Raw genomic sequence first — 22,964 nt, 5'->3', positions numbered from 1 at the left:
TGTGTGCGTGTGTAAGCCTTTTACTGTTTTATATACGTTTATTATGAACATGGCGTATTATTATTATTATTATCATTATTATTATTATTATTATTATTATTACTACTACTATCATCATCATCACCATCCAGAAAGCTTACAGAAAAATTGTTAAAGTAAATGTGTTAGACAGTTGAATTAATCTTCAAAGGCCTATACAGTAAATAATGTTTTTATAAGTAAATTGGCACTTCATTATTAGCACTTACGTATTTTGCTGCCTTTAATAGGCTTACATCATTTCCAGCATTAGACTTAGGAGCTATATCAACGATCAAAATAATGGCACAAGATTATCTGACACTTATCTGAGATCATATTTAGACCACATGGCTGGGATTAACTAAATGTGTAATGTTTATACATAAATCTATGGGGAAAGCAATCCTAGTTTGTGCTAAAGGCCTCTTTATATCGTAGGGCCTATAGGCCTAGGCCTACTTATTCTTCTGGTTTGGTGCATTGAAATCTCATTAAATAACGATCGAATTATCGAATATATTTCTTGTGCATTTGTCCCATTTTGAATATTTGGAAAACGGTGTTTACACGTTTCATGTCAAAGTCCGGTGTTCGCTCATGACGCATGGAAACTATGCATTAGTTACCTTGCATTGGAAAATAATTTCAACTGAAAGTGAATGGTACAATAGAAAACCCAACAGGCTAGTAAAACAATTATCGTTTCCACAATAGCCTCAATACACACACATTTTGAGACTTGATTGTAAACCGAACATGTGATGAAAATTAATACTATATAATATTTCAACAGAAGTTTATTTCGGTCCAATTTGCTTTATTCGCAGGCATGTTGCGCGGGTATGGTCTGTTAAGAGGACCGTTATTCGCAGCGGCGAAGTCTTCGCCTAAAATGATTGCAGAGAACTGAAGCATCACCAGTTGAACCAATACATTTACTCAGTAACACAGTTAAGCAAACTGAGACAGGACATGGGATGGGAAAACCGTAAAAAAAACAACAACAAAAAAGCAGTGGCACAGTCCTTATTGGACCGTTTTCGTCGGCAGGTAGGCCTAGTTTTCCAGTATGGCGACCCATTTTGCGCTTTGGGATTCTTAGCTAGACGTTTCGATGGCGGGAAGCTGCTATACTTGATTTCACCACAAGTTTGCACCACAGCAAATAAAAATGAGTATTATCATATCTTTTAAGTAGGCCTATGATTACAATCAATATCGACAGGCCTATTAGCCTATTAAATAACACAAGGAAATAGGCCTCGTCCTATTTTTGACAGATAAATAATCTCGTATTCCTGCACAGTGAACTTTCGGTATTAAGGCTTAATTAACTGACTGCTACGATTGTTAGCCTGTAGGCTACTTTAAAGATTTTTGGTGTGATTTTATTGGTTCAATCATACAGGCTGCCTACGTTTAATATCCATTTAAAACAGTTTGGATATAGCAATAATATCCGCAAATGAAAACTGCCCCAATTTTATCCAACACACATATAAATTAACTTATCAAATCAATCGGTCAATATTATAATATAAAAAACGAATGGTTTGACGGGAACTAAAATAGTCCATAGCAGATAAGTAACAACATCTGTATTGTGCTATAATATGCCTATTATTCCGTCGTCACAAATATCAGCTAAAACTAGCAGGTTTAAGCTACTCATGAGGAATAGATCAGACACCATCTTACACGTAGATATGCGGGAGGGTCGCCTGTAGCCAATAGGTGGGCAGAATTACAAATAGGCCTACAGGCCTAGTCGAAGTTGTAGCTATAGGCAATATTATAGACTAATAATTATAATAATAATAATAATAATAATAATAATAATAATAATAATAATAATAAATATAATAATAATAATAATAGGTCTAATAATAACAATGTTTTTTTCGGTAGTCTTAAATTACTGGGCTGCATATGTCGGTAATTTGTATCGAATATTGCACCAGCGGAAAGTATAAGTAGGTCTTGCATGAGTCTCCTGTCTGTGCCAGAAGCAAGATCTCCAGATAGCATGGGCCTGTTCCGTCAACTGATCGCGTATGGTTAGTAGCCACCTGCCTTCAAAGGCCTGGGTAGTGCGCCACCGTTTTCAACGTAAATATATAGGCCTTTGCTCAGTGCATCAATAATATGCCCTAGCCAAGCAATCACGGATTCAGTAGGCCATGTTATCGGTTATGTAGGCCTATAACGAAGCACCTTCAACGTTTATTATTATCTGGAGGAAAATCACGCAAGTGCCTATAGCCTATATGTTCTGCATTTAAACACTGCACGAGATAATATTTGACGACTCTGTGTCAAGTCCCGTTAAATTTTAGGCTACTCTTGTCAAAAGGGTCTTTACTTTTTACAAGCCAGTGTTCTTCTCTGGACCAATTCGTCGGTGGACAAATAGCCCTACTGTATAATCTGGCCATGTCGTTACGTCTTGTTTTTGCTTCTAAAATGGATTTATCATCGAACCGTAATTTTGATTAATTTAATACATTAATGTGGTCTTCTATAAGCGAAGAGGTATTCAGTTGGCCTAAACTAGGCTATTGTTAAAAGTTGAAGTTGAACTTGAATGGTCCTCAAAGCCAATGGGTGTTGCCACAACGTTTTACAAAAATCGTAATGTTTATAGCAATAGGTTAGGCCGTATATCATATTCCATATTCAGTGAAAAACCTATTTCGGTTCATTTAGGCTACACTATCGGGTTTATTTTTCATACTATACAGAACAACTGATTTCTTTCTTTGTGGGAAACACAATAACCACGAATGGTATCGTCTTCTTGGCCAAGCTTCATGGTAAATCAAATCGCACAATAACAACTGTGTCCATCTAAGCTAAACATATGACAAATATCAATGCGTAGCATAAGTGTTTCATTATCACGTCACCATTATCACGTACGTGGTAAATATAACTATGACCAGACCAGAGCAATGTACAGTTCTTCCAAGCAAAGAGAAAAAAAAAAACGGATTTTGGTCAGGTTCCCTGCACATTTCCAGACAATATCGACTCTTGCCCTCCCGACAGGTCATGCCACTGGGGAAATATGTGCTCTTTCCTGTCTCCTTTTGAATGCGTCCCCTCTCCCCCATACGCGACACTCAACTTGCAGTTCAATTACTGACACCATATTTCTACCTCTTGCTCTCCTATTTGCATTCACATTATGATGACGATTATCAAATTGTTTCCCGACTCCGTGAAAAAAGGGTCGCGACTGTCCTTACGCGCTTTGGTGAGGGCAGCGCCCAAGGGGGAACCGCGACCTTCTGTCCCGTTCTTGTAGGTTGTTTAAATATACTAGCTGGGCCATTATAACAAGGAAATGTACTTAAAAGAAGCCTACAATGAAATCAAACCAATTCACAAGCGCATTGGAAACATACAACAGTTTACAAACACTTAGGTCATGTCTTCATATAAACAGAAAATAATTTCAAACATTTATATTAGGAGGAGCCCTGTGATGAGCAATGTCGAAATGTATTTGTATTTAACTTGACATATATGTTAAAGGTTATCACATGGTGGTTTATGGACTTGTTTTCTATCAATAATTCAACATAGCAGGAGTAATCAGTGTAGAGATGCTGGCAAACTCTGCCCCAAAATTTTAATTTGGCCTCCCGAATGTCAAGATCTGGCATAGATCTTGCTATTCTTTCCATTAGCATGAGTTCAAGGACATTAGCAGGCATGTTCTGAGCATTGGAAGCAAAATGTCTGTCAGGTTCATTCAAATATATTTAATTGACTGAAACATTTCTCCACAGGGAAATTCATTCATAACAAAAATAGGCGAATGCAAATGTATTAATGATGAAAATGAAGTTTCCCAAATTCTACAAATGTTCAAGGATCTCTGGCGCCTTCCTGAAGAACCTTTCACCCCTAAGGGATGTCCGAAAGTCCACAACAACCTCAAGGGTCGTCTTGTTTCTCCGGTTTCTGTAACCTGTGTTCATGTGAATTCAAATGTTGAAAATTAAAGCATCCATTGTTTCCAGAAATACGTCAGTTTCTTTTTTTCCTCTCGTTTTAGCGGGTTGGGTTCTGTACCACGGGTAGATCTTGAGTGGCCTCACAGGAGCTCTGAGGGGTGATGCCAGAGAAGCCAGACTGGGCGGGAATCAGCAAGGGTGCCCAAGCGGCCGCAGTCTTCTCTATCCCCCGTGCACGGCGGAGGTGAAGACCACCCCGTGTCCCGGTTTATCTATCCCCCGTGCAGGGTGGAGATGAAGACCACCGTGTCTCGGTCCTGGAGCTCATAGGTCAGCTCTCCCTTTGGGTGGAAACACACAACGGAGGATGGGCTCTGAGCGTACATGGACGCACGTACACGCTCTTTTCCACAGAAACCCCTGGAGGATGTGCCAACCAAGCCATCGTGTTCTACTGCACGAGATGCGGATAAAACCGGACTCTGAGTAGTGTCCTCGCTGTATCAAACATTGATGAAGCGAGCACCCCACACCAAACCGCTAGCAATAGAATGGCTGTTCCCAATGAATTACCTTTCGTTTGACGGCCATTTCCAGTTTACATTAGCATTACATCAAGAATTTCTATGCATTTTCAGTCAATGTTAAAAAAAAAAGAAAAAAAAAAGGACATTTTAAATTTAATGTCTATTTTAGTAAATGTTTAAAAAACAAAACAATTTGTGATTTATGTAAAACAGGTCAATATGTTTTCATAAAATGTTTAAAACCCACCCAAAAATGAATGATTACGTCAAACATAACATCAAACATAAAACACAAAAATGCCAGCGTTCTTGACGCCTCATGCTAATCCAATCAACAACTACATGCTGATCTCCCAACCCCACGCACTGTCTGACCAGAGGGGAGCGCTGAAATGGACCCCCCTCCCCCCACAACCAGCTCATCACAGACCAGAGAGCTCTTACCATCAGCTCCCAGTCCGCATCATTGATCAAGACCAGAATTCCAGGCCGCCTAGAAAGGCACAAAAGCAACGGTCAACTTGAAGTATACAATAACTTCACTGTCAAACAGTTATTATCAGTTTGAGTTTTTAAGATAAATATGTTTGGCAGATGGATAATCACATGCATGCTATAGACATGTAGAAACACACGGTTATAGATAAAATGGAATACTCAATTTACATTTCCAACACAAAATACACTGTCATCATACACTTCACTTCTTCAATAAAGATAGAACATTGCATTTATCCATTATAAGCACGCAGTGCATATTAACGAATATTTAGATCCACATATGACCTCATATATATATATATATACAGGGAAGTGCGTATACACATTATGTAGCCTACATGAGTTTATGTTTCATGAGGACAACATAGTTTACAATAATACAAACAAGATATGACTAAAACATGCATTAAACTAAAACACAGTACGTGTTCTATAGAAACCATTTTAAATCAGTATAAAACAAATGTCAAGTTGGGATGTCAAGTTTAAGAAGTATTTTGTGTAAGAGTATCTAAAAAAAGCCATTACTACTACAACTAATAATAATAATTATTAGTTGTAGTAGTAGTAGTTATTATATATGATATTAATATTATTATTATGTTTAAAAAATGGTTATGGTGTTATTGTTACAAGTATATGTATATGTGTACGTAGGCATGCATGAGTTGGGTTTACATGAGTTAGATTTTCATATCTCAATTGTACGAGATGCATTCAGAAGGAACAGCCGTTACCTACAGACAGGTTCTGAGTGGGACAGAACAGGCACTCCTTCCTGGGCAATGCAGGGTGACAAGCTGAGCTGTCTCGTTCATTATCAGGCTGCTCCCCCTCTCTTTTCTGTTAGCCTACTGTAGTTTAAGCACCCCAAACTCATCCCGTTTCATGTTTGCTTTTAAGCCCCTGATAAAAGATAACTATCAGCGCATCTTAGCCTGACCCTATTACCTGTGACATTTAAGGTATTGCGAAGTTAATCGGATGACATTTTTGCTTGTTTAGAAGCACTCGGGCGCGCAGAAACACTGCATGGAACTATAAACAAGCCCCTGGTCAGTGGGTCAGTCTGCCAAGAGATCCGCACACCTGCGAGTACATACGCCTAAACATAATACCTGATGGCTTTCAATCCTTTTAAATGTCCGACGACGTCAGACACGGCTGATTTTATCTCCTCACACCCTCCGACCTTGCATGAGCGCATCCATCGCCACTCACAAACGAGAGGTAGGAACAGAGCTTCTTCTTCCCTGCTCTCCAGAGGCGGCCGCAGAAAGCCTGAAGACCCATCCCACGTTTCCCTTTCTCTGTAGGTTATACTTACCATCGGACCGGGGACAATTGTGTAACTACGTTACATCTACGCTGTACTGAGCTTGTCTGGGGTACTGGAACCAATGAAATACTCTCAAAAAGGGCAAAGCCCACCGTCTGGTCTTCTTGGTTGCCTTAACTGTACCAGGCAAGATCAACCGAGCACAGAAAAGTATTTGAATACAAAACAATCATGTTAACGGCCCATGTCCACTTACCGTCAGCTACCAGTTCACACTGGAACCAGAGGGACAACCAAACTTAATAAGAGAGCAGGGGAGGATATCCTAGTCAATGGCTGCAGTGATGACTGTGCAGTAGGCAGTGGGACCTCAGTACTCACACACATCATTTCTCCCTGTACTCACACACACCGTGTCCCTGTACTCACACACATCGTATCTCCCTGTACTCACACACCGTATCTCCCTGTACTCACACACACCGTGTCCCCCTGTACTCACACACACCGTGTCCCTGTACTCACACACATCGTATCTCCCTGTACTCACACACCGTATCTCCCTGTACTCACACACCGTGTCTCCCTGTACTCACACACACCGTGTCTCCCTGTACTCACACACACCGTGTCTCCCTGTACTCACACCGTGTCTCCCTGTACTCACACACACCGTGTCCCCCTGTACTCACACCGTGTCCCCCTGTACTCACACACACCGTGTCTCCCTGTACTCACACACACCGTGTCCCCCTGTACTCACACCGTGTCTCCCTGTACTCACACACACCGTGTCCCCCTGTACTCACACCGTGTCCCCCTGTACTCACACACACCGTGTCTCCCTGTACTCACACACACCGTGTCCCCCTGTACTCACACTGTGTCCCTGTACTCACACACACCGTGTCCCCCTGTACTCACACCGTGTCCCCCTGCACAAACAGCTCCGGCCGTTCCTTCAGCATGTTCGCCCGGATCCACACCAGCAGCTGCTTCATGTCCCCTGGATAAACACAGACAGGTTCAGGCTGCTTACTGCCTGACACTGCAAAGCCACCCATTACACTTCCGCCAGGCCCTGTTTCTGGGCAGCCTGTAGCATAGTGGCTAAGGTACAAGGTTGGTGCTTCAATGCCTGGCGTAGCCACAATAAGATCCGCACTGCTGTTGGGCCCTTGCACAAGGCCCTTAGCTCCCACATTGCTCCAGGGGGGACTGTCTCCTGCTTAGTCAAATTAACTGTAGGTCGCTTTGGATAAAAGTGTCAGCTAAATAAACTGTACTGTAATGTCCTGCAAAATCTTACTCTACTCTTTCCATTTTTGTATGAACATGCTGCAAAAGAGCATGCGTGCTCAGTTTACCCTGTGTAAATAAAGGTTAAATAAAATGAATTGAGTACAAAATTTAATGAAAAATTTAAAATTAAATACATAATTTAATATAATAGAGATAATGTTGCAAAAGCATTGTCTATCTTATTATTAAATCTTAAATCCTGAGGAATAGATAATGAGCAACTCAGTTCTCCTCAGCCCTGGGACAAATGCAACTCTATGGAATTACGATACATTTAACTAAAAATCTAACTGTGATTCTGAAAAATGGTAAGCACAGGGACACTTGGGGCTATTTAGTGTAAACAGTGTGTCAATATTTAACTGAATCTCTGTTATGCAACATATCCAAGCTGGGATTTATCATTTTGGATGAGTATACATTTGAAAAATAAGTAGACAGATGCCATTTGATTTGATATACACGACAAGACACAAAGATGATTGACAAATGTTTTCTAGACACAACGCACTCACACAGACGCTAGTCTGCAAAGCAGCTTCATGCTTTTGGTTCGGATGTCAACCTAGGGAAGGTCTGGAAGTCAGGTGGCTGCAAGTGCAGGCACTGTCGTTCTTTGTAATGTCAGGATGCGTTGCTGGGTTCATTTATGGTCAGTGTTCCGGTGTCTATCGGTCAAAACCACCAGTGGAGTTACAGCCCCAGGGTGTGTGTGCGCGCGCGCGAGTGTGTGCGTGCGTGCGTGCGTGCGTGCGTGCGTGCGTGCGTGCGTGCGTGCGTGCGTGCGTGCGTGCGTGTGTTTCTGTACATTTCTCTACTTGTGTCCAACCCCCCCACCCCACCCCCAACCGAACCAGGCTCTCCTGCTGGATCCAGCCAGTTTGATCCTCAGTGGTACAAAGGAAGGGAGGGAGGGGGAGAGAGAGAGGGAGAGGGAGAGAGGGAGAGAGAGAGGGAGAGAGAGGGAGAGAGAGGGAGAGAGAGGGAGAGAGAGGGAGAGAAGAAAATGAAGAGATGCAAACTCCACTTGACTCCGCTCTACTTGGTGCAATGGCTCTATAGGAGTAAGATGAGAGGGAGATGCGTACAGGTCTGTATGTGCATGTATGTGCATGCATGTGCGTGTATGTGCTATGTGCGTGTATGTGCGTGTATGTGTCTGTATGTGCGTGTATGTGTCTGTATGTGCGTGTATGCGTCTGTATGTGTCGGTATGTGCGTGTATGTGTCTGTATGTGCGTGTATGTGTCTGTATGTGCGTGCATGTGTCTGTATGTGCGTGTATGTGCGTGCATGTGTCTATGTGCGTGCATGTGTCTGTATGTGCGTGTATGTGTCTGTATGTGTCTGTATGTGTGTGCATGTGTCTGTATGTGCGTGTATGTGTCTGTATGTGCGTGTATGTGTCTGTATGTGCGTGCATGTGTCTGTATGTGCGTGCATGTGTCTGTATGTGCGTGTATGTGTCTGTATGTCCGTGCATGTGTCTGTATGTGCGTGTATGTGTCTGTATGTGTCTGTATGTGCGTGCATGTGTCTGTATGTGCGTGTATGTGTCTGTATGTGTCTGTATGTCCGTGCATGTGTCTGTATGTGTCTGTATGTGCGTGCATGTGTCTGTATGTGCGTGTATGTGTCTGTATGTGTCTGTATGTCCGTGCATGTGTCTGTATGTGCGTGTATGTGTCTGTATGTGCGTGTATGTGTCTGTATGTGCGTGCATGTGTCTGTATGTGCGTGCATGTGTCTGTATGTGCGTGTATGTGTCTGTCTGTATGTCCGTGCATGTGTCTGTATGTGCGTGTATGTGCGCGATATGAGAGAGCGCTGGGAACAATTCTCACCCACCCCAGTGTGATGAGTGAAGGGCTGACCCAGCACCGCCGCAGTGACCCAGCGGAGGTCCCCCTTAAACACACATCCCCGCACACCAATAGAGGGACTCTTCTCTTTGTCATCGGAGAGTTGTTTTGCTACGAGCGGTCCGTTCACCTCCAGCACACACTATTGTTTGTTCATTCTTTTCATACGTCTCAGCCTCTCTCCATCTCGCTTTCTCTCTCTCTCACACACACACACACACACACACACACAAACACACAAACACACACACACATACACACACATACACACACATACACACACATACACACACACACACACACACACACACACACACACATACAATTACCGTCAGAAAAAACCATTGTGATGTCATCAAGACCGCTAATTAAACAAAGGCTCATTTGCCACAATTTCAATTGTGGGGACCAGACAAAGATGATGATGGTCACCTTGCAGACATTTTCAACAAAAAACCCCTCAAAAAAACATAAGGGCTGCGGCTTTTGTGTGCCGAGTCTGATGCCCCAACACTACATCTGATTCCGGCCAGACGCGGCCACAACACTGGTGCCTGGTGGCCATTTCCAGGCGCTTCTCTGAAGGAGTGGCCATGGGGACGCACAGTCGCTAACGTAGCGGGTCAACGTGACGCCATATTCCTGGGCTCCCCCTCACCCCAGGAAGGACGCGGCTTGATGCTACGAGCGTAGCCTATCCAGCGCGCCTCCATTTTGAACTCTCTGAAAAACCGGGCGTCCCTCCCAAGCAAGGGGAATTAGAACGGTTTCACGATTTTTTACACAGGCGTTTAAAGGTCTTTGGAGATATGCCCTGCAACAAAATGGGGTTAAAGGGGTTTTATGATGTGTGTATATATATATGTGTGTGTGTGTGTGTGTGTGTGTGTGTGTGTATGTACACGTGTGCTTGCTTGTTTGTGGGCATGTATGAATGTGTGTGTGCTGGTGTGCGCATGTGTAGACATGTGCGTCTCTGCATGTGCGTAAGAGTACACGTGTGCTTGGGTGAGTGTGTGTGTGTGTGTGTATGAGTATGCATGTGCTAGTGCGCAGGTGTGTGTCTGCATGTGCGTAAGAGTACACGTGTGCTCGTGTGGGTGTGTGTGCGTGTGTGTGTGTGTCGGTGTGTGTATTAACTCTCAATGCTAACCACGGCAGCTCAGGATCTTTCTACATGTGCGACTGCACGGAGAGGGAGGGCTGTTCTGGACCACTAGGGGAGAAAGCGTGTTTCATACACAGATCTGCTGACATCACTGCCGCCAGGACAATGCTCAAAATGAAGTCACGCTGCACAAAGAGGCGAGGTGGAGGGGAACGCCACGCCACACGTGCAGCCGTTAAAACGCCATACTCGCCATGTAACCTGCGGAGACGGTCACACGTGTGGCGCTAACCCGACCGCGGTTGGGGGTTCGTTTCTAAAGGCACGTCAGAGACGCCGTCTCAGGTTAATTGGATGGTTGTCAGGCTCTTCTCCGGCGTAACGATCGCCCTCGCTCACAGCAGCCCAGGCAGTTCCCTCCAAACCTATAAAGAAGAATGATGCTCACTTCCTGCGTGGTGCAAAGCAGTTAATATTGACTTACACAATGACAGGGCTAAAAACGGAAGCCATCGCTCCGGGTTCCTGGTTTCCGTACGGAGTAGCTCCCGAACGGGCAGCCGGGGCTGCGGGGAGCCGCGGGGCGGGAGGGAACCACTTTCCGTATCGCTTTTGTGCCGTTTCGCGCTGACGTCCTGCGAGGATGAGGAGGGTCGGGCGGCGAGGGCGGGGCGGAGACGGGGGAGTGCGTCACTCGCCCCGGTGCATGCTGGGACAGTTCTGCGTGGGAGGGAGAGGGTCGGCGCAGCAGCTCAAAAGCGCTCCTTTCTGCATTATTATCATCATTGCATTATTTGTGGGGGACCCGGTCATTCATCTTCCTGAGGTTTTTTTTTGGGGGGGGGGAGCATTTCTATGGCACATTTCAGTGGCGGGGGTCTGGCCGGGACATCAATCACGCGAGGGGGGGGTGAAATGAAAGGCTGGGACTATGGCAGGGATTATTTGGGGACTCCCAGGTCACCCCCTAACCCACGGAGGATAACGGGCCGAACCCCATCACCCCTGGTCACTTGTTCGGCGGTGACCGCAGGGTCCGACAGTCCTTCAAGGTCGTCCGCCGCGCCCCCGTTCCACGGTCCTCCCTGCATTCCCGCCATCGGTCATCTTTTGTGCCGGGGTTGTCGTGGAGACCCCGCAGCCACAAAGGCGACCCCCTTTGTTGTGTGCGGTGGTTTCACTGGGGTCAGGGCTGCTGCTAAACTAACTCATATCACTCATTACTGCTGACTGGAGACCGCAGAGACAGAGCACCCTACACAGAGACACTCTCATACTCACACACAAACACACACACACACACACTCACTCTAAAAACACACTTACACTCACACACACTCTCACACACACAATCGTGTATGAGCGACACACAGATACACACAAGGTCTCCATCTCTCACACATGTATGTATGTACAAACAGAAGTGCTGAATGCTAAGGCTAAGCACTGCAGGCTGAAAAGCGCTGGGCTCTAAAATGGAGGGGGAGAGTTGCAGGAAGGCCAAGAACCTCCCTACCCAGCTTTATGCCGCGTGTTTATCAGCCACTGTAAACTGCGGAATAAGGCTGTAAAAAAAAAAAAACCAAACAGATGTCACATTTGTCTTTTGTGGTCATTCAGACTGGCGGGTGGACGTGTGTGGATTCGTCTCTGAGGACCGGCGCTAGTCATGACCGTGATCCGTCTCTCACGAAAAGCAGCCCCACGCACCCCGAGCAGCGAAAAGCAGCCCCACGCACCTCCCGTGTGCATCGCACACACTGGCACAGGCTGCTCTGACTGTGCCGCTACAGTCGCACAGCGAAGGCCTGCCCCCACAGGCAAGACCAAACACAGGGAGCGGGGGGGGCTCCACACAGGATACGGATTTGAGCTCCAAAATCTGGTGTGGAAATAATCCACTCCGATAAGCATTTAAGCAGTGAAACACGGGTGAATGGGCTAAAAAGAAAACTGGTCAACAGTCCAGCCATTTAATATAATTTGGAAATTCTGATATGGAAATGGATATGAAATCAATAAATAAAGAATGTGTATTTTAACGTATAACCTTATACCTAGTTTTTGATACGATGACCCAGATTGTTCAACACTTTAGCTCAATCACCATGACAGAAGACATATGCAGTTGGGTACTCATACAGTCCCCTCTGTAGAGCCAGAATGGCTTCCATGTTCTTCACAGACATGATCACAGAACTCCCTGTTCGATAAGAGCAAAAGACACAAACTCGTGGGTCAGCACAGGAGGGTGGTCCGGCAGCAGAGTGAAACTTGAGGGAGCGCTGGGGCTATTTTAACGGGAGCCACATTAGCCGGGCTACTTTAGCAGGGGCTAGGTTAGTGAGGCCTACATTAGCGGGGGTACATTAACGGGGGCTACATTAGCGAGGCCTACATTAGCGGGGGCTACATTAACGGGGGCTACATTACCGGGGGCTACATTAGCAAGGCCTACATTAGTGGCGGCTACATTAGCGAGGCCTACGTTAGCGGTGGCTACATTAGCGAGGCCTACGTTAGCGGGGCCTACGTTAGCGGGGCCCAGCCGCACTTCCACCCACATCCCGCCATGAAGCTGCAGGAATGCGCTCGGGAGGGAGAGTCGTTCGTCCCGCCAACCATCCAGAATGACTGCACACAAAAAGGATTTAACTCTTTGTCGCAATTGTCCCCGAGCCCCCCCACCAGCCCCTACCTTTCCCCTGACCCTGGTGGCGAGGATAAAAGACCCATCAACAGTATCACTGGCCGCATTTACAAGTGAAAGGGGGCAATAATGGAGCAGTTAGAAGAAGAATGGGCAGGCAGAGGGGCGCTCACAGATGTTGGGTGTGGGGGGGCGGGGGCCGCGGCGCATTGTTAAAGCGGGGTGAGTGCAGGAAGGGGGGCCCGGCGCTTTTTTAAACCCGATTTGTGACGGAGCGGCAGAGATGGCCGAACAGAGGCGCGCGGGTCGGCCGGCTCAACAGCTGTCCGGGGGAGCGTGTGAACGCAGGCTCTCAGAGGTCAAACCGAAAGCGGCAGAGGGGACAGAGGAGGGACAGGGCAGGGGACGGAAGGGGGGGGGGGGGGGGGGGGATTCTCCCGGTATGATTTGCGCTACCTTTTTGTCCCTGAAATTGCAATGCAGAAAAGCCTTCCTTTTTACTCTCGTTGGGGTGAAGAGGGCACGGAGAGCGCTGCACCCCCACGCGCGCGCGTTGGGAAGGACAGAGGCTGGAGACGCAGCGCTCTAATGAAGCCGTCACTCCCCGCGTCCACCGAGCATTACTGCGCACCGGAGACGCGAGACATAACTTTCAAAAACTTCTGCTGGAGGGAGGGGCTAATATCAGTCAGAAAGCCCCGCAGTTGAGAATCTCTCACGACGCTCGACAATCTTTGGGGCCCGGACTGCACGTCCCAGCCTCGGTAATTTGTAACTTCAACTGTCCACAAGTTTAAAAATGGCAGTTTGAATTTATATTGACTTTATCTCTACTTTCGCTTCACTTCCTAAATGGCTTGGTATTTTGTGTTTGACAACTATGAAGACTAGAAACTGCACTGCCTGGGATACAGCCAACCCATGGGAGAAGTGTTCCTGTCTAACTGAAGGCAAATACAGATTTTGCATTGTACCGTATTTGAAACTTAAACTTCAAAGTACAGATATTTGACTTTTCCAGATAATATAAATAGGCAGTTGGATACAGTATGCATACAAATACATTTTATGAAATTTGAAAACAACGAGAATTTTCTGTTCAGTAATGTTTCAAGGCAACTCCCCAATTGAGATATTTCCCATCCAACAATGTGTCTTTGGAACAACCCAACACATTTTATTGAGCAATATACGCCTGCTATATTGTTATGAGTTTAAAAGGCTTCATTGATACAGCCTGAACATTGACCTAATAAATGTAACTTCTCAGCAAAGTAAGAAAATATGCATGTTCAGCATTTAAGCTGAGTCAATGAAGCACCATAACTTGTTTTGATAGAAAGTACCACGTCATATCACTAATTTACAAAATGGTATAATAATGGAAAACATTTTACCTTCCTGGCAAGTATGATTTAACTTTATTCAGGTTCATATTATTATGCATTGTACATACAGTATGCATTTCAGATATTTTAATGAAATGTCTACAATACATTTTCTGAAATATACAAGATCATATATTGGAACTAATGATTTTGGTAGGGCTTCTTTCTTCAGTTTTAGATCCTGCTTTGGAAATGTTTACTTTCCAAGCATACTTCAGCTCTCCAGCACAGAGAAAATCGACATTTAACCAGACGGCTGTGAACGATGACGCGTTTCTTTACTCACAGGGCTGTGATTGGCTGGGCAGTGTCACCTGGTGATCCTTCACGCCTTCGAACAGCAGCTCCGCCCCTCCTCTGAGAAAGAAAGACCAAGGCATCTCTCACACCACTGCACCACGTTACATAAATAGCACACAACTGCTCATTTCCATCTGAGATTCAAGGGTTCCCACTCCACCAGTTGACCAGTAAAACCCGGAACAGCTCTCTGTACTTCAGTCCGTGTTCCAGATTTGGGAGGGCTCCGTGTTTTACTCAGTGGAGTGATGATAATCCTGCTTTGTGATACTGACCCATGATTCTAATGTCACCCACACTACAGTGGAGCCAGGCTGAGCTGACAGAGGACAGGCCTGCACACAGTGACAGTCAGTTGTGAAAAATGCAGAATCAGCTATCACCCATTTTTGTCAGAACTCTCACCTTCCATGTGAAGATGTACTGAATGCCCCTTCTCTTTTGTTTTAGAGAAAACTCTGTTTCAGTTGTTTTTTTGCTACTGCCATTCTAAATCCACTACCTCAACTTTATTAACATTATAATTACGGAAAAATGCACCTGAAGAGGCGACAAGAAAATACATCAATTTATAAAACTACAGTTGCAATCAAAATTATTCAACCCCCATTGCACATTAGGTTTATTGGCAAAATATACAATTTCTCAGCTGTTTGCAATAAACAAATTACACAAGAACTGTTTAAGTAGTTCAATGAAACATAATATTACAAAATATTTTTAATAATATATATATATATATATATATATATATAATATGTTTTTATCCACATTCAACACAAAATGCTACTTTTAATCACTATTGCAGTCTCAAAATTATTCAACCCCTTCATGACAAGCATCTTCAGTACTTCGTAGAGCACCCTTTTGCTGTTATGACCTGCTGCAAACGCGATGCATAGCCAGACACCAGCTTCTGACAGCGTGCTTGAGGAATCTTAGCCCATTCCTCATGGGCAATGGCCTCCAGTTCAGTAATATTCTTGGGTGTGCGTTTGGCAACCGCCTTCTTCAAATCCCACCAGAGATTTTCTATGGGGTTCAAGTCAGGCGACTGTGACGGCCACTCTAGAATCTTCCATTTCTTCTTCTGAAACCAAGCCTTGGTGGACTTTGAGGTATGCTGGGGATCATTGTCCTGCTGGAAGGTCCAACGACGCCCAAGCTTCAGCTTCATCACAGACGGCATGAGGTTTTTCCCTAAGATTTCCTGATACTTGACTGAATCCATCGTGCCCTCCACACGCTGCAGGTTTCCAGTGCCAGAGGCAGCAAAGCAGCCCCAGAGCATCACTGAGCCACCGCCATGCTTCACTGTAGGCAGGGTGTTCTTTTCAGCATATGCTTCATTCTTCTTCCTCCAGACATACCGCTGATCCATAGGCCCGAAAAGTTCCAGTTTTGTTTCATTGCTCCACAGAACAGAATTCCAAAACTTCTGAGCATATTGGAGCCGACTTTTCTGGTGCTTTTGGGTCAGTAGTGGTGTACGTCTTGGAGTCCGGGCTTACTGTGCAAACTGAAACCTCAGTGCCTGCTGCCACCAAATCAAGGTGTTTTGCAGTCACTCTAGGGTTTTTGACCACTTGCCTCCTCAGGAATCTGGTGGCAGCCGCTGATAGCTTCCTCTTTCTGCCACGTCCAGGTAGTGTAGCCACTGTTCCTTTAACTTTAAACTTGCGAACTATGCTTCCAACTGTATCTCTAGGAACATTCAGTGCTTTTGCTATCTTTTTGTATCCTTTTCCTTGTTTGTGCAAGGCAATGATCTCTTCTGTGAACTTTTTGGACAATTCTTTTGACTCCCATATTTCTAACATGCGATCAAACATCACTCAACAAACCCCTAGCCAGTCCAGGTACTTATGTGTTTTATCTCAAGCACACCTGAACTAATTAGTTGCACCAGGTGTGCTTGAAACAAGGGGTTGGGTCATTTTGATTAGTTGCATCAGGTGTGCTTGAGACAGGGGGTAGAATAATTTTGAGACGGGGGTTGAATAATTTTGAGACTGCAGTAGTGATTAAAAGTAGCATTTTGTGTTGAATGTGGATAAAAACCCTTGTAATATTTTGTAATATTATGTTTCATTGAACTACTTAAACAGTTCTTGTGTAATTTGTTTATTGCAAACAGCTGAGATATTGTATATCTTGCCAATAAACCTAATGTGCAATGGGGGTTGAATAATTTTGAGTGCAACTGTTTGATTGCTGTTTTTTATGTTTATATTATATTATGTTTATAATAATTTCCCCATGGTTCATTTTATAATACACTTTTTTTTTCAGAAATTCCTATTAAATATTTATGCTCAATGAAATCTTCAACACATGGACTCCAGTTGAATCATTGTTTACAACACAAACCTTATTCCATTGTGAAGTTCCAAATTCCACTCAAAAACAGAGCTCACTGGCCAATTTGGTGTTCAAAGGTCAGTTCTGTAATTATGTCTGTAGTTCCAACACCACCGAACTGACTGGAGTAGGGGGACTTTGCAGACATGACGAGACTCATTTCTGAAACAGCCGTTATTCCTTTTTTTAAAAATGTAATTAAAAAACGATTAACCAAAAACAAGAACTTTGACGTCTGACACAGTTCACCAAATCACCGTATTTAAACTATCATCTAATACATTCAAGTATAAAATGAAAATTTTAAATACAGCATCAAATATAATTATTACTTTAATGAAATGTATTCCTTGTTTGAGAGGAATGCAGGGAAATGTAACACCCTAATAAATCAGTCACCTTTTGACCTCACCCCTTATCCTTTTTACAAAGGTTTACATAAAATATTCTCTAATGGGATAAATGGTTAGACTCATTTCTAGACAGGAATGAAGAGTGCTTGAAGAACCACAGGTTGTTCCTGGGTCCATCGGCAGCTGGGGAGCGGCACAGGACCTGAAACGATTCTCCAAGTACAGGGCGTTCACCTGCAGGCGCCGTTGCATTAGACCTACAGATACCACGGCCCTAAGATACCACACTAACACCACATTAACTTTGTCAAAGAGCAGGCAATTACTGCTCATTCCATCGTAACTGTTAAAAACAAAATCGAAATCGCTCCGTTTTGTTTGTCGGTGATAAAGACTTGAGCAACTTTGTCTCCTGATTTGCTGGTAATTCAGGTCCAGAGACCGCAGTCAAGCCATTTCACTCATGGTCAAAACGCTTACTGAAACATCCATACATTAATATATAAAGGTCAACAGGTTGGCTAACTGACGTGAAACTAAAACCCGGCCTTCAGAAACTCACAAAGCAGCTACAACACGCTACATTAGCAAACAGGCTCCACATTTACCACGGCGGAGGCAGGGGGACATGCATATGTGTATGTAAATGCGTCTGTCTGTATCTCTGCCTGTTTGCATATGCGTCTGTGTAAGAACATGAGTGTTCATTAATCATAAAACAATCATTTTCTAAGGCGAGGTGGGGGTTCATAAACCTCGATGTTATTGTTGTTGATGTTTTGGGTGTATAACTAAATAAATGAATGAATGAATGAGGGGCATCTGCCTCTGTGAGTAGGCCTAGTGTGAGCGATGATCCAACATACCCACATGAGTATGGCAGAAGGTCAGGGCACTGCCCTTTCCGAATGACTAACACCCCCCCGCCCCTCATCCGCCCAAAAAAACCTAATCTTCCCCTGGACGGTGACCTTTGGCACTGCCCGTTCATGGTGTGGAGGCACCCCGCTGGGATCTGTGTCCTGGGAGGGCTTAGTTCTCCAGCCTGGGCACAGGGGGATAATCTCCGCTTCTCCTGCACGGAGCAGGATATAAGGATTAGGATTCAAGAGAAGCCAGGAGACGAGGAGCGGACAACCAGGAGGAAACAGGGCCAGCGGGACCTCTGGAGACAAATCTGAATGACCCGCTCTTTTAGGCCTCCTTAGTGTAATCTGAGGCCATTACTGGCCCCGCGGTGTGAGGCCCTTTCACCCCCCGTCCTGATGTCACGCAGAGAGGGAGGGGATCCGCAGGGACCGCCCGGCGTTCCCGCCGTGTCACACGCACACGCCCTCTCACTCGCCCAGGTTCCCACAGGAAAACCGACAAACTGTCGTAGGGGGCGACATCGGCTCAGGGGGCAAGAGCGGCCGTGTGGCAGTCGGAGGGCTGCGGGTTCGATCCCCCGCCCTGGGTGCGTCAAAGAGCCCCCGAGCAAGACACCTAACCCCTAAAATGCTCCTGACGAGCTGGTCGGCGCCTTGCACGGCAGCCAATCGCCGTCAGTGTGTGAGTGTGTGTATGACTGGGTGAATGAGAAGCATCAATTGTACAGCGCTTTGGATAAAGGCGCTATATAAATGCAGACATTTCGCGAACGTGGGGAGCGTCGGCCCTCACACCGTCGCCGGTGGCGCTGTCCCTCGCTCGCCCGGAGCGGCGGGGGGAGAGGGGGAGAGGGGGAGAGGCACAGCAGCCCGGCACCTCCCCCGTGATGATGGCACCGCACAGACGCTGGTCCTCTGCACAGTGAACAGACCCGCGCTGTGTAGCCAGGCTCCCACAGTCTCTGTGCGGGGCGGGCGCAGCAGGTGCGCGGGCCCATAAAGGGGCCTCACATCGAGGGGAGAATGTGCGGTTGTGTTCCAGATATTCCCCCACTGGCCGGCTGCCCGCCCAGTATCTGCACACAGACCGCCCGCTGGACCGGACCACAGCTCTGGACTGGGCCATGTGCTGAAGCAGACATCTCGCTCTCACTCTCTCTTTATCTCTCTCCCTCTCCATCCCTCTCTCCCTATCTCCCTCTTCCTTGCTCTCCCTCACCCGCTCTCCCCACCACACACACAGCAGACCTCTCTCCATCACTCACTCACTCTCTTTCACACACACACACACACACCTCACTCACTCACACACTCACACACTCACACACTCACACACACACACACACACACACACACACACACACACACACACACCCCAGTCTCTGTGTACCCTCTTCTGTTCAGGTGTCTGCGAGGTCAACCAGTTCACAGTCAATGAGACATGAGATTCACTCAAATCCATACAAGAGGGACACACAGAATGCTGCTCAGAAAGACCCTACACAATCTAATCAATAAGCCCTGTAATATATTACAGCCAGATAAAGCAGTCGTTCAGGGCCTGTAAAACTGCTTAAGCAAGCAGCACCATTTTGCCTTTCTCCTCCTCCTGACTCCCGGTCCTTTAATGTCAACACTATCACTAACACTAGGAGACAGATTCTCTTTTATCCCCTTTTATTCTCCCATTTTAGAATATATTCACCAAGACTCTGGGTTTTCTCTGAGAACTTAACTGGCTAGAAGTGTTGGAACAATAAAAACAGCGCACAACTAATTTGAATGTAACTTTTTTTATGTTATGTTATTTTATGTTATTTTATGTTATGATAAGCTAAATAATCAAATAACAAACCAAACCAAAGACAAAGATCAGCTTTTACGCACTGCTTGTCAAACACAAACTGCCAGTGTTTCTTTTTAAAGGGCATCACAAACAACAGAGCTGCATGTGTTAATGCCTGAGAGTGGCGATAACGTCAAGCCCAAAAAGCCCTAAACGTTTCACAAGGGATGCAATAATTCCCCCGTCCTTAACAGCAGTTCTCACTTTACATCCTCTGAAAATGTAACTGGCGCGATAAAAAACATTATATTATCCTCCCTGTGAATGTCTAAGTATCAAGGTTAATGGCTGTGTTTTACACAGCATTCCAGCCTGGTCCCCTGCTACCCACTCCACACAGTGGACGATCACTTATGTCACGGATAAAAGGAGCCTCACAGAGGACTGGCGATGAAACAAGCCCTAGTCCTACACAGCTCATATTCTGAGCTGAATAAAACCGCAGTGTTAAGTCAATGCATAGCCTAACAATCAGAATCTCACAGAGCAGGTTAAGCGGCATCAGAATATAGCCTACACTTTAGCTTTAACGTCACGAGGCCAATGACACTTCAAGTACGAGAGTGCGAGAGCTTTTAGCCTAATGACTAGATCCTGCTCATTAAAGCTGGTCATAGTACCTAGTCTGCTCAGCACCCTTTCTCCCCAGAGTAGCTTATCTGTGCTTCTTCATGAGCTAGTTCTCTGAAAATATATTTCTAGACTCAGTACAAATCTTTACTCAGTTTTCTGAGCATACTTTCATGCCCATAAGTCAATCTGAAGTAGCTTGTATAATACACGGTAATCCATTTAAAATCTGTTTAAAAGACTCTCTCAGCTAGAGAATATGAGGGACTAAGGGGAGTAGTCTCAAGTACTTGAGGGACTGTAAACCGGGCTATATGACTACAATTATTACAATTACCATGACAACTGCCTGATAAACAAACAAGCTATCATATAGCTACTTAATAATAAATTATAAACAGCAATAACAGTAATGACTAGCAATTATGCCTATAAATGACAGGGAATTATAATAACCAATTACAAACAATAATTTGAAAGCATTAATATTAGTCAGTACACCTTTGATAATGGCAGATGGGTTCCTCCACTGAGTCAGGTTCTGCTTAAGGATTCTTCCGGCTAGACAGGGAGTTTTTCCTTGCCACTGTAGCCCTAGGCGTATTCTTGGGGGCTGGTTTTTTTGGTTCTGGTTGTTTTGCGACAAACCCCCTTTGTTAAAAGTTTGATATAAATAAAAATTGATTGATGGTAATATGTAGACTAGACCTGTACAAATATCCATGGTCACTTAAGACATCCTAACATGAGGACATGCGGTGAGAGGAATATCCAGACATGGCTACCTTCCACAACATGGAAGCAGCAAAGTGATGGTCTCCATTTTCAACCACACACTGGCCTGAAACCACCAATCAGAATGACAAAAGGTTTGCACTCATCTCAAGATGTTGTTGCTAATATGCTATCATATTAAAATCATACCTTTAATTAATTACTTTTTCTTTTCATTTTGACATAACCCTGAATAGTGAAAACATTGGGACAAATGTCTGTGAAGAAAGACAACTTTATTTTCTTTACTTTCTTACAGTAGCAAAATGATACGGCAATGTATATATCTGGCTAAAGTCAGGACAGGATCATCTTTCTGGGGAAGGTTCTTTTGGACTTTCAGCTGACCAAGGGGGGGGGGGGGGGGGGGGGGGGGGGATTGGTAGCGTCTACACAGTGTACCAATAGTGATAACTTATTTTTACTGATCATTAACATTGCTCTTAAATGTGGTTGTACATACTATGACATAATGGTTATTTCTTAGAGGGGTGTTCCCTCCTCTTGGGGGGGGGACATTACAAACAACGATATTCACTACAAATAAAAATGCACGTTTCCCGACCCATTTCACCTACGTTTCCTTTTAGTATACTTGTGTTCACTGAATTAGTGAACCGGTGCTGTTTCGGTACGGAAGATATTGTCTCCAATCTCCGGAAGGTGAACGCTCCAGCAGCCTCGGTCTTTTGCGCTTTGTTGCGTCCGCATTCTCAACTATTGTAGCGGCAGTTGCCTGGTTTTACTCTGTCAAACTGATAACTGATTGAACAAACTCCACCCTCTTCCCCTCCCGGGGATACCCAACTAGTCCCGTCGGAATGATGCCGGTGTACTCAAACACTGATTAGCTATATAGCAAATGATAAATACTCACGGGCTACCAGAAAATACAGTGCTGTCGATACGATTACTGAAGTCGCAAGATAGTCAAGTCTGTGGCTAGCAAGGCATAGGTGGCAAACACAAAAAAGTTGACGATAGCTAGGCTGAGCCATTAGCTGATATTTGCATGTCTCCAGTTTCGACTGCTAAGCAAGCATTGCTGGTGTGCCATTTCACGAATAAATAAAGTTAGCTTGAAATATTAGTATCAAAGACAAAAAAAGGCAGAAATGTTTTAATTGCTAATAGATGATCTCAGAATTACCCACCCGAACTCCAGATGCAACGTTATGGGCGCCGCCATATTGACTCAGGAAGGAGGAAGTAATCATGACATTGCCGGAAATAGCCGTGCGGACTGTTCCCACGTCCCTACAAATCAGCGTAACGCCTGGAGAATCACCGA

The 22,964-nt window shown here is 45.0% G+C and overlaps 1 protein-coding gene across 1 annotated transcript; it reads right to left on the bottom strand.

The window, feature by feature from the left end:
• Positions 1 to 3,773: 3,773 nt before the first annotated feature.
• Positions 3,774 to 22,964, bottom strand: urm1 (ubiquitin related modifier 1). The gene is made up of 5 exons (XM_061263786.1): positions 22,828 to 22,964; positions 14,887 to 14,957; positions 7,215 to 7,296; positions 4,955 to 5,003; positions 3,774 to 4,324 (listed from the first exon to the last, which is right to left on the bottom strand). The coding sequence occupies exons 1-5, from the start codon at positions 22,860 to 22,862 to the stop codon at positions 4,256 to 4,258; spliced, it is 306 nt and encodes a 101-aa protein (XP_061119770.1). The 5' UTR covers positions 22,863 to 22,964; the 3' UTR covers positions 3,774 to 4,255.

This window comes from Conger conger, chromosome 12 (assembly GCF_963514075.1).
Source record: "Conger conger chromosome 12, fConCon1.1, whole genome shotgun sequence".
NCBI classification, from domain to species: domain Eukaryota; kingdom Metazoa; phylum Chordata; class Actinopteri; order Anguilliformes; family Congridae; genus Conger; species Conger conger.
This window is presented reverse-complemented; position numbering and strand designations above follow the sequence as displayed.

Excerpts from the sequence above, each read along its gene's own strand:
- urm1 (XM_061263786.1), bottom strand. The coding sequence starts at position 22,862 with ATGGCGGCGCCCATAACGTTGCATCTGGAGTTCGG. Across the intron at positions 14,958-22,827 it reads ACGTTGCATCTGGAGTTCGG|AGGAGGGGCGGAGCTGCTGT; the intron begins GTGGGTAATTCT and ends TTTCTTTCTCAG. Across the intron at positions 4,325-4,954 it reads ATGCGGACTGGGAGCTGATG|GGAGAGCTGACCTATGAGCT; the intron begins GTAAGAGCTCTC and ends TTCCACCCAAAG.